Source organism: Toxorhynchites rutilus, chromosome 3 (genome assembly GCF_029784135.1).
Source record: "Toxorhynchites rutilus septentrionalis strain SRP chromosome 3, ASM2978413v1, whole genome shotgun sequence".
NCBI lineage: Eukaryota > Metazoa > Arthropoda > Insecta > Diptera > Culicidae > Toxorhynchites > Toxorhynchites rutilus.
Window position 1 is genome coordinate 136530175 of NC_073746.1, and position 12944 is coordinate 136543118.

Here is a 12944-nt window from a genome sequence, read left to right on the forward strand (position 1 = left end):
ACATTGTACAGGGTCTAAACAGATTAAATTTTAATAACTTCTGCAAAAGTGAACCGATTTTTATTTAAAAAAAAAACGAAAATAAAGCTTGTTTTAGGACATTTTCGATGTAACCACCCCATTTTCGATAACGCGATTTAAACAGTGAACAAAATTCTTCATGCACAACTCTAACATTACGAAATAACTAGGGTTTTTAACAACATCGATGTTGTTTGACCTAAATTGGGTTTTGTTTGCATTTGAATTCGTAAATTAAAAATCGTCTTCCCTGTAAATTTTTGTTCGGAGAAGGCCGGTTTTGCAACTGGGCGACACTATTGGTCGACCAGAATATCAGAAAATGCAACACAAAGTGATTTCTGTTGATGAAAACGTTCCGATACACCCAGGATGAGCGATCAGAGAAACGGTTGATCTACTCAATTCGGATCAACTATCACATGTGAATTAATTATCAGACTATTTCCGATTACCATTTGTTTTCATCGATGAAACACGCACTCGCTTAACAGCAGAATTGAAGATTCTTATGAAAATGTGCGAAATAGACTTGATGACTGGTTTGGCTCAAAAAACATATAACTCTTATAACAAGGCATCCATGAGTTGACTGATAGATGGGGAAAGGGTTCAGCTTCCATTACTGGCCATTACTTCGAAGAAAATATTTTAAATCATTCTAGGACAATAAACATATTTTTTTCGGTTTCATATTCCGTAGAAAAAAAGATAATTCAATAAAGGCAACAAAAACTATGTTACATTTGAATGTTTTATTCTGATAAACAATTTAAGTGTGTATCATCGGAATTAAAACACCCATCGACACTCACACCAAGGCGCCTAGAAGTATATACTTCTAGGCGCCTTGACACACACTATTGTATAGTCTAACCGTTTTCTGGGTTTTCTGCATTTCGAAACTTGTGCTCATTCAACATACAATCGTGCCTCGCAAATGTGATGGTGAATATAGGCCTATGTTGAATTCCTTCGCTCGAGCACTTCGTTGTACTAAAACTGTCGAAAGACGACTGAATCATTTGTTGTTTTGATAACGTATCGGGTGGCAAAACATCAGTGAATTTTGCGGAGTATCATTTTGCACTTGGTGGGGTAATCGATAATCAATAGGTGCATTTCTGTTACGTGCGGTCAGTCTCGAGAGTTTCTGGCATGTGAAAGTGTTTTTCGACCGGATCAGAAGGATTTATCGTGCCATTCTACGCTGCAAATTGTAATGTTTAACGATGGAAAGGGTTGAGCTTCTGAACGGTTCCAGCAGCAGCTCGGCAGAAGATCATAACAAATCGTTGACATCGATTGAGGCTGACTACAGCATTGAGGAGTTTTGCGATGAAAACAGCAGATTGGTGGAGTTAGGCAACTCTCGTGAATCTAACAAGCACAATGGAAAGACAGAAGTTCCAGCAAAGAATATGGAGAACAACGTATTTGGGCACTCTAATAACAACAGAAGGGCGGACGAACCGACGGAACTCAGTTTTGAGAAATGTATGTATCCGTATCCGAGAGAAGTGATAATTACTTCGATGCCAACCAATGGCACTATATGTGAATGATTAAATAAAAGATTCACAAAATGGTTAAGATTGCATTTTTTTGTAGTTCCTGAAAATCACGAAGAAAAATTAAAGCGAATCAAGATCGAAAATGCATTGGACGATTCCACGACTACGCAGGATGAGTGGAGGGAATTTGCGAAATCGGAGTATGGTCTCATTAATGGTGAGTATCCATCATCGCGCATTGTTCTCAACCTTGTTGTTCGTTTAAAATGAATGTGTTAGGTAAACAACAATTTTCGAAAATGGGAGGGTACCACCAAGAGGTGTTGCTGGTCGCGTTTTCCTTATTGTAGCTTTGAGTGCGTGAAGCAAAAGAGATTGGCCTGGAAAATTAAACTCATCGAAATACGAAGGCTTCGGCGTCGAGTATTATGTTACAGCGCTGAGTCATTCATGCGAGACATGAATGGGTGGCTTGAAGGAATCTCCTCAGCGGAAGGTGATTATCATTAAAGTAAAGTTAAAGCTTTTAAAGATATTATGGCCGCGATGGTATTTCAAAAACTTCATTCAAACAAATAGTTGTTCTGAACCACTCAAGTTTATTTTTTTTTTTTTTTTATCTTCGCTTATTTTTCGTCGGCCTATTTCCGCCACTTTAGTGCCAATCACCGACATCAGGGAGGCGACTCCACCTGTTCCTACCTATCAGACTCAACAACTCATGAGCCGGGCCAACTTCTTTTACTTCCGCTCCGAAGGAAGACGTAACCAGAGATTTTTCGCCTCAGAAAATCCCAACGACGCCAGCTGGGATTGAACCCAGGCCGATCGGATTGTGAGGCTGTTACGCTAACCATACAACCACTGGCGCCGTCCACTCAAGTTTATGTCATGATTAATTTCTGTGAAAGTATCTCACGGAGATTTTCGTCAAGCCAAATACAATATAATTTTAAATTGCTCATAGCGATTGTTTCCTAATTATGAATTCGGGCTCGAAGGTTAGTCGAAATATATATATATAGCAGTTGTATTTTGTTTTGGTTCTTTTTTCGTTGTTTGTTTTGACCTTTAAATTACGCTTTCACAGAAGTTTTCAGTAAATTGGCATCGTATAGAATTTGAGACGACAAACGTATAATTGCGATTGTGTAGAAGCGATCGTATGTAGTTATAGTTCGTTCATGTTTTTGATTTATAATTAACATATTTTTTACAGATTTTATATACTACACCTTATGTTCACATGCAGTGCATTCATTTGCTTGCGAACAGGACACAGTAGGATATGTAGCTTGAATTCCTTCTAACAAGATCGTGTGATATTGCTGTTCTTCCATATGCTAATGCAACAAACTTTCTCAGTAGGTACTTGGAAACGGAAGTAATCGTATTATGTGTCAGTTATGGTGTAATTGCGTCGACCTAATTCGGTTTGAAAGTAGCAAAAAAGTCTAAGGCAGAAACTGGCGGTTGAAAGTGAATCCTTATAGAAATAGTAAATTTACAGAAGAAGCGGAAGACGGAAGTGATAAATTGTTTTAAGAAATGAATCTCATGCAGTCAAAAGTACGCTGCTGTTCGATATAATAACAGCAGTGTATGCCGATTGATCCTTTCACACAGCAGCATTCTTTTGCTTTTACGTGCTACAAATTACGACACAAAAGAGAACGAGACAACTCTGCACTTCATGACATACAAGCTGACAAACCAAAACCATCATTTACGGTTTCAGTGCAGAAGTTTATTTCCTTCTTTGCTTCTAACATATACATATCGAACCTCTCCATGCATCATGAAACAGCAGGATCATACGATCCATTAGTCTCAGCGAGATGATAGCGAATTCGTTTTTGTTTAATTTCAACCCCAGTGCCACACTAACTGCTGTCAAAACGTTTTTTATTCACTCAGTTTCCACCCAGTGTAGCACTAGGTTCAATTCGAAAGATGTTAGTTTCCGAGATGGAAAATGAAGGGTGGAAAGATTTTTTAAAACTGTGACGTCACAGATTTTGTTTATGTGTGTTACTTTCCTTATAATAGTCCACTACATAGGAAAAGTGTTGTTATTAAAAATAAAAATAAGCAAATGAAAAGAACGATCTACCTTTTTTTTCTTCCTAAATCAATGCTAGCGTTCAAAATCATAAGGGCCCGACATTTTAACAGAAACTGAAATTTCAGTATTTTTGAAGTGTTCTAAACTTAATTTCAATTCAATTTTACTTCTCGTTACGTCGACCAAAAACGTTAACGAATAAAGTTAGAGTCACACAATCTTTTGTTCCTTTGACGAATAAACATTTGACAGTGCATGGGAAAAAGGTTGCAAGTTTTTTCATGTAAAATGAACTTGAAAAATAAATTTAATTGACTCCGTATGACTTAGATTGAGACAAAACAATTCCGCTTGCGTCTTAGTTTCAGATGACTGAAGTTTCCAGCACCCTAATTGTGGTTGTGGTTGTTTACTTCGCACGATTGCATGCGTTTAGTGCAGCCTTATTTTCGTAAGAAGCTGCAGGCAGTATCACCGTAGCCTAGGGCCACATAGACCACATAGAATTGTATTGGTGTGGTTACATTGCTTCCCACTTGCTTCGTTCGAGTTCGCCAGCTTCTATCGAACAAAATTGTTTGTTTCTCTTCGTCAGTTATCGCACAATCAAGTTTTCGTGCGTACTCCGATCCAATGTGACCTTAGCCTTAAGCTTCGTGTGCTTTCATTGGGAGGCGAAAATAATTATGGATTTTCAGGTGAAATAAACATGCTTTCAAAATCAAAATTATGAATGAAAATTTACTTTAACGCATCGAATACTTATTTTATGTGTTAAAATAAAAGGTTTTCCTTCTGAAATTGCTTTATGTGATGAATAAGAGCTTTTTTCGAAATTGCAAAAACATATTGAACGAAAACTGTGTCTGGTTATAATTTTATATTATATTAGTAATTATTTGTGGAACAAACAGGAAATGCATCGACAAATGGTTAAGTGAGTGTCAGTACTACATGTGTTAGGTAATCAAACAATATGAAGTAAAAATTTTCATTCAAACCTTTTAGAGCCCCGCACACTACAGACTTTTTTTTCAATCGCCAGTTTGGTCGGATCGGCCTACTGGTGCAAAAACCGACCCAACTGAAACGGTGTAATGTGTGCACATGCATACCTCTCCGTACTGATTAAGAAGCTGACCGAACTATCGGTCGACAAGTCAAACTGCACTGCACATTTGTCATCGCAAATATAGGGTTGGGGAAAAAGAAATGTCGTATTTCTGATCGAAATTTGACGCTTTATTTAACATACTTAAAATTATCCAATTTAAGTCAAATATGCGCCGTTTCGTTCGCAAACTTGTTCCCATTTAGAAGGCTACTTCATTATCCCCCCCCCTCCTTATTTGCAAAAAACTCAGACTGCCAGTAGAGAACCGAGTTGAGGGTCTGGCCATAGTTGAGCAGCTCATAGTGGATGATTCCCTTCCAATTCCACCAAACACACAGCAAAACCTTCCTGGCCGTCAATCCGGGCTTGGCGATGGTTTGGGCCGGCTCATCGCGCTTCGACCACGCCTTTTTTTTGGAATCCAATCTTCTGCAAATGGTTCCAAACGGTTTTATGGTCTATACCCAGTTCCTGGCCAATCGAGCGAGTGCTCACATGCCGGTCTACTTGGATAATTTCAACGATTTTATCGGTTTCCACGACGATTGGCCTACCAGTACGGGGTGTATCTTCGACAGCCACTACACCAGATCGAAATCGATCAAACCAACGCTGTGCTGTGCGAATAGTTACAGTATCGGGTCCATAAACTACACGAATTTTTTCGGCTGCCTTCGTTGCAGTTTTACCTCGCAGGTAGTAAAAACGTAAAATATGGCGAATTTCTTGCTTAGTGGACTCCATCTTTGAAGCGCTATAACTTGAAACTGAAAAGGACAATCACAACACTGTGAACACTTGTAGCACGGATTGTCGTCTTTAAATAGCCGTATAGTATGACCCGATTCGATAGGTACAACACAAGATATGTTTAAGTGTTGCCATATATTGACAATATATTACATTTCTTTTTCCCCAACCCAATATAAACAAATTAGACTTTATAACGCACACCAACAAACCGGCGCATTCGTGAACCTGAATACGTTTTTTTTTATAACAGAGTCAGTGCGGCACTAACTAATAGCGAATAGCGAATTCGTTTTTAAAACTGAGCTAGTTCCAAGTTGATGCTGTAATAAAAAAAAGTTTTCAGAACGGTTTTTTGTGCGGTTTTTTTTCTACGAGGTACGTATCCCCCGCGTAAAAAAAACTGGGTGTAGTCTGATTTGTTTATATTTGCGATGACAAATGTACAGTGTCGACGTCTGGTGGCCATATTAGTGCTTGGGAGGTAAATTATTCTCTATCAGATCAGAAGGGCCAAGTGCAGTGTAACAATATAAAAGTTGTAACCCGCGACGACGGGGAAGCGTGCGAGTTCGTCGCGACCGGGGATTTTGCGCAGATAAGCGGTCGGCTTAAGCACCACTCCCTCGAGGGAGACCGACCGCCGTGTTTATTCTTGACCGGCAATGGGACACCCACTGAGGGCGGGTTTGTCCTTTTTCTCACAAACCCGGTTATTTCCGTTGGTCCGCGATCCGCGATACAACCACAAAACTGAGAACCACGGCTGGTTCCGAGAACACCGCTTAGGCCGAGAATCTCATCATAGGTTCACTCAGTTCGAGTGCATCGTTGGTCGTTTTCTGCTTGCAAGATATGAAATATGACATGAACATGTGGTGGAACAACTTCTCTGTAAAGGGTGACCGTGTGGTGGAAGCTAGGTTGAGCACTGTCTCGTCATCCTGCATCCTGCGTATGGTGTACGATAGAGAGCATGATGGAAAACGTGCGGAACATCGACTTGTCAGCCTGCATGCGAGATGTAAACATAACATAAACCTAACGACGTCAAAGAAATTTGTCGTCTCTCTGTCCGGGTTGTAGGCAGAGTTGCCAATAATAATTTTCAAAAAACTGGAAGATCGCTCTTTAAAAAACTGGAAGAAAACTGGATCCTGTAATATATTTTTTCTAATTTTTCTTTCAGTGCAATACACTGAATTAAAATCTCTACTGTCAACAAATAGATCGTTTGAGACTAGCAATTGACCAGAAACGTCCAGATTCAGCCAACAGAGGAGGTATTTTGCTCCATAATGACAACGCAAGGCCACACGACTCCAGGAGCTTGATTGTTTTATGTTTTAATGCATCCACAATTTAGTCCAGACCTGGAACCAAACGATTACCATCTTTGTCTCGCATTGTAAAATTTCCAGAGTGATAAGAAAAGAGAAGACTGTAAAAATCTATTGCATGAGTTTTTCGCCAATAAGGGCCAAGACCACTATGATAGAGACACAATAAAGCTATCTTTAGAATGGCAACAAATTTTCCAACAAAACGGTGCATATTTGGCCCAAGTCGGACAATCCGAAGCATATTGAAAATAGTTTTGAATTTCACCCAAAAATAATGGATTATTTTTTCCCCAACCTAATATTATTTAAATACTAAAAAGAGCACATTCAATACCAAAGCAACACTGCTCAAGTGTGACTGTGGTATTGAAAATATAAAATCTTGTATTGAAAAGCTATTTCTCTCCAATTTTGATATTATTCTTCGGTATTTTACTTTTATATCAGACTTTGGGTATCAAGATCAAAATGAGGTAGCCTTAAGTATTTCCTCCTGCTCGAGCATATACTTTTGGCAAAATACCAAAAGTATACATACTTGCTAAATAAACACTATAGTGCTTATGTATTTTATGCAAAGTATGCATTTTTTTCGAAATATGCATCAAATAGGAGAGGTTAGATCAGGGACTCTTAAACTATTTTGGGCCATAGACCCCTTCTCAGAATGAAGTGATGCCATCGACCACCATAGTCAAATTAAAAAAAAATATCTTATTCAAACAGAACTTACCAATTCAAAAACTTTACGTTTGGTTAAGTGAGTAAACTTGAAATCATTTTCTTATCAATAAGTAAACACAAAATTCAGTAGTTAGTTATTAATCCAAATTACAACAATAATACTTCCTACTAAAATTAATATTTTAGTCATTCTTATTACAATTTGGTTCACGTAATAAATTAATAGGGGTCGATTTATAGATATCGTCGACCCCGAAAAAGAATGTTTTGTATGAACTAGAATATCTGATTTTTATATAAATTCAAAAACACTGCGCACATACCGTATCAAATTCGGAAGTATAAGCAAGATGAAAAAAAAACTGAGTTGAGTGTGAAATGAAAGAAAGGATCGATCTAAGGTAAATGCAAATTGAATCGAACGAACGATAAATGTAAAAAAAACTAAATTGGGCCAGGGATAGGAAGGTTGAGTGAGGGGTATTGTTTATACATTTTGAATTTTATTTTACATAAAATGGGTGCTTCAGACATGTAGAAACTGGATAAAACTGGATGATATTTGAAAAAAACTGGAAGATTTTAGGGTTTAACTGTTTGGCTGGATAGATTGAAAAAAACTGGAAGAATCCAGTTTAAACTGGAACATTGGCAACGCTGGTTGTAGGCATGTGGAAGAAGCTACAGAGCACGTAGTGTTTGTATTTGAGGTAAGACTATGTCTTTCATTTCTGTTTCGGGTGTAAGTTCGTATATAAGCTGGCGCCCGCTCGGTAATCTATTTAGTTGTTATTGAAAAGTGACGGGAAGTCTTCCCGTTTCTGCAGCCGAACTGAAACGAAAACCAAGGTATCGATAATAATTTGATACAGATGAGTTCCATTGACTATGAATTTGGTAGTGGAGAATATGAAATGTTTGATATGGTGTAGCGAATATTCCACCATATCAAATAAACCATATTGTTTGATGAAAGTAGGAGTTTAAATATCATTTGTTGACGTACGCCACATTCGATCGATGTTTCTAATTGGCTGGGAGTGGAATATTATTTGTGCTGGATAGTCTCGAGGAGAAATAGATTCCTCCTTTGAGCATTAATAATTTTGTTTCAGCTAAACGAAGTGGTATTGTAATCATTTCATTCAATAGAGTTATGTGCTTATTAATTATTGACTTGTTCCAATAGCTTAAAAATTGCTTTGGAAACAGGCTTTATGATTTCAATAAAAATCTGTGTAAGCTGGTGCCCGCTTGGGAATCCATACAACAGATCTTCGTTTGTTGGTGCCGAAAGCAGACACGGTTTGCTGAGGAGCGTCGAACGACAATGAAGTGTCTTTGTTAAGGCAGGTGGAGAAAAGGTTTGGATTGAGTTGTCCCCTTCTCAGGGCTAGAGACGAATGAACTGAAAACGTTTAAAATCTCTATAATTCAACAAGAAGATAAGAAGAAGAAGAAGAGGAAGAAATTCATTTAGTTGTGATTGCAAAGTGACATGAGAATGGTCTTGCTAGCTCGCCAATCACTATGCTTGAACGGAGCCGCATTTTTTGGTCAAACCAGCAGGTTTATTATCGAATGTTCACGAATGCTGCTATCGACCGATGATTCAAATTATCGGGCGCTATCTTTGCTCCAACGCGCGAACTACTTTCCGGCAACTTCTGGCCAGCTACCGTTTCTACCGTGAACCGCTATCTCGATTCAGTAGCTAGTTTTGGCTGATAAGAGTAACGCAGTGATTTTTTTGTCGCGTCACAATTTTAATTATGGAGCAGAGAGCCGCCATTAAATTGCCTCCAGGGCAAAAAGAAACAAACACATGAGGCACATGATATACCATCAGCAAAGTGGTTGCAAAAATATTGTCGAAACTACAAAAAAGTGGAGAATGTTTTGATCATCGAGTTAGTAACGGAAGTTAGAGTTGTGATGAGGAGCACAGTGCATAAATCTTGGTATAAAGTACTCCCAGGTTTTTTTTACGCGGATTTTCCAATTAATGCGGTTTTTTACGCGGATGTTCCAATTAACGCGTTTTTTTTACAAGGTACGTATCCCCCGCGATAGGCGAAGTAAGAAATGCTATTAAACAGTTGAAGAACAACAAATCAACTGGCAAAGACGGAGCGGAACTTATCAAGATGGGCCCGGAAAAATTGTTTAGTTGTCTGCATCGGCTGATTGTCAGAATTTGGGAAACAGAACAACTACGGCAGGAGTGGAAAGATGGGGTTATTTGCCCTATCTTCAAGAAAGGGGACAAACTAGACTGTGAAAACTTCCGTGCAATCACCGTCCTGAATGCCGCCTACAAAGTGCTTTCCCAAATCATCTTCCGTCGTCTATCGCCACTGACAAACAGATTCGTGGGAGGTTATCAGGCCAGCTTCATCGAAGGCCGGTCTACTACTGACCAAATCTTCACCTTGCGGCAGATACTCCAGAAATGCCGTGAATCCCCACGCACCATCTATTCATCGACTTAAAAGCCGCATACAATTCAATAACAAGAAAAGAGCTATGGAGAATCATGGACGGCTTCCCCGTGAAGCTGACAAGACTGATTAAGGCTACGATTGATGGAATACTGTGCTGTGTGCGAATTTCGGGTGGATTATCCATTCGAGTCCCGCAGAGGGCTTCGACAAGGTGATGGTCTCTCTTGCCTACTGTTGAACATCCCTTTCATGATGGACATCTAGAGGGTGTTATGAGACGAGCGGCGTTTAACTTGCGTGGTACGATTTTCAATAGATCCAGTCAATTCATCTGCTTCGCTGATGACGTAGACATTGTCGGCAGAACATTTGAGACGGTAGCTGAACATTACACCAGACTTAAGCACGAAGCAGAGAGAATTGGACCGAAAATCAATGCGTCTAAAACCAAATACATGCTGGTTTTCGGATCCGAGCACGACAGGACCCGATTAGGTAGTAGTGTAATGATCGACGGCGATGAGTTCGAGGTAGTGGACCAATTTGTCTACCTTGGCTCAATGGTAACGTCTGACAATGATACCAGCCGCGAGATCCGGAGACGCATCATCAATGGGTGTCGTATCTACTATAGTCTCCACACACACCTAAGGTCAAACAGACTTAGCAGTTGTGCGAAATGTTCCCTGTACAAAACGCTCATAAGACCGGTTGTCCTCTACGGGCACGAGACGTGGACAATACTCGAAAAGGACCTGCGAGCACTCGGAGTCTTTGAACGGCGGGTGTTAAGAACCATCTTCGGCGGTGTACAGGAGGACGGCGTATGGAGGCGAATGATGAACCACAAGCTCACGCGACTCACCGGCGAACCCAGTATCCAGAAAGTGATCAAAGCTGGAAGGATACGCTGGGCAGGACATGTTGCAAGAATGTCGGACAACTGTCCTGCAAAAATGGTGTTCATCGGTAATCCGGCTGGTACGAGACGACGAGGAGCACAACGAGCAAGGTGGTTAGACCAAGTGGAGCATGACATGGTGAGCTCGTGGTGCCCGCGGAATTGGAGGGAGATAGCCACGAACCGAGTTAATTGGAGAAAAATTGTGAATCAGGCCATGTTGTAAAGACGTCAAGCTAAAATAAATAAATAAAATCCCCCGCGTAAAAAAAACGTGGGTGTATATTATTTTGAAAGTATTTCAATTTAAAAAAATAATCCAATGATAAATTCATGAGCTGTGTGGCAGAATTTGTTCTAGGTTAAAGTTCGGTGATCATACATTTTTCTCGACTAACTTCGACCGTTCATTGCAGACGATCTGAGGCGTAAAGTGTGGCCGCTACTGGTCGGCGTCAACCCAAAGAAGGTAGATCCTGCCCCATCGCTCGAGGAACTCAACAGTCATCCGGAGTACAATCAAGTGGTGCTTGATGTCAATCGCTCGTTGAAACGTTTTCCCCCTGGTATTCCCTACGAACAACGTGTCGCCCTGCAAGATCAGCTGACGGTACTTATTTTGAGGGTCATTATGAAATATCCTCATCTTAAATACTACCAGGTACCAAACATGTTCCACGATATATGTTCGATTACTACTTACATTCTTTTATAGGGTTATCACGATGTTGCAATAACATTTCTGTTAGTTGTAGGAGAAGAAGTAGCATTTCATGTAATGGAAATTTTGTCAACCAACCATCTGGTCGAATGCATGCAAGAAACGATGGAACCAACCCAGAAGAGGCTAATGTTTATATATCCTTTGATAAGGAGAGAGAACCCGGCTCTTTGTACCTATTTAGAACGGTGAGTGAGCGTTTGGTCAAGTTTGAAGCTTACATTTTTTATTTATATTCATTTTCTGTAGATCTACCGTGGGCACCTTGTTCGCACTACCCTGGTACCTCACTTGGTTTGGGCACAGCCTTAACTCGTACCGATCCGTAGTGCGGTTATACGATTATTTCCTAGCCTCTGATTTTCTTCTGCCTATATACGTGACCTCGGCGATCGTACTGTACAGACAGAATGAGATCTTCCAGGAGGACTGCGATATGGCATCACTACATTGCTTATTGTCACAAGTATAAAATATAAATAATAATTGGAAATCAGCCGTTATTTTTTTTTTCATTCTATAGCTGCCAGAAGATCTGCCATTTGAGTATCTTTTGAAAAGTGCCGAAGAACTGTACCGTAAATATTCACCCAAATCCATAGAAAAGGATGTAGAAAACATGATCATTCAAGAGTAAGTTGAAGAGCTGAAGAATCTCGCGCGATATATTGATTGTGGATTATTAATTTATTTTCTCAATGCAGAAAGCAACAGCGCCTTAAAGAAGAACGCGAACGCGAACGGAGGAAGGCATACGGAGTGGCTAAGCCTGGACATCATTCGATCATCGGCCGAATTATGCCACATTTGCAATTGACACGACGATCCGTTTTTGTGACAACTGCCTTCTCCATTCTGGTCGGATTCTGTGCTTACTATTATCGAACACATTTTATGCCGATCAGATGAGTAGAGATGTTCCGGCGAATTCCGTCGTCCTTTACTGTCGTTACAGGTTTACTACCAATACACTGTGGCTGGAACTTTCCAAAGGTACAGTGAGCTGTTTTGGTGGACTCAACGATCTGAAACTAGTGGCAAGCATAATTAGGTTCGACAGGCTCACCGGAACAGAAACAAATATAACAACAAATGTGATTATTATTGTTTTCTCATCGAGTTGATCAACCATGTTCGCACCAATGTTCGCTTTGTTATCATGTAAATATCTATATTGTGTCCATTAGCATGGGAACTGTGTATCTGAAAGCTTGTAGGGGTGACCGTCATGATTTATAGCTATATTTATTTTCACCGATCACGCATGAGAATGAAACCAATAGATGCAATCTATTGCATTGTTATTTAATAGAATCGAAATAAAATATATGCCAAGCTCATATTGTTCAATTGGAAATACATTCGAAATCATTAATCGTAATATAAA

At 39.7% G+C, this 12944-nt stretch overlaps 1 protein-coding gene across 1 annotated transcript; it reads left to right on the plus strand.

Moving 5' to 3' along the window:
• Positions 1–1029: 1029 nt before the first annotated feature.
• Positions 1030–12944, plus strand: LOC129778718 (TBC1 domain family member 20). Its single transcript, XM_055785794.1, has 7 exons — positions 1030–1518; positions 1633–1752; positions 11253–11497; positions 11552–11745; positions 11807–12023; positions 12081–12190; positions 12262–12944. Exons 1-7 carry the CDS (start codon positions 1254–1256, stop codon positions 12464–12466), a joined length of 1356 nt encoding a protein of 451 aa, XP_055641769.1. The 5' UTR covers positions 1030–1253; the 3' UTR covers positions 12467–12944.

Coding starts and splice junctions, on each gene's coding strand:
- LOC129778718 (XM_055785794.1), top strand. CDS start 1,254: ATGGAAAGGGTTGAGCTTCTGAACGGTTCCAGCAGCAGCTCGGCAGAA. Junction 11,498..11,551: donor CTCATCTTAAATACTACCAG/GTACCAAACATG, acceptor ATTCTTTTATAG/GGTTATCACGATGTTGCAAT. Junction 11,746..11,806: donor CTTTGTACCTATTTAGAACG/GTGAGTGAGCGT, acceptor CATTTTCTGTAG/ATCTACCGTGGGCACCTTGT.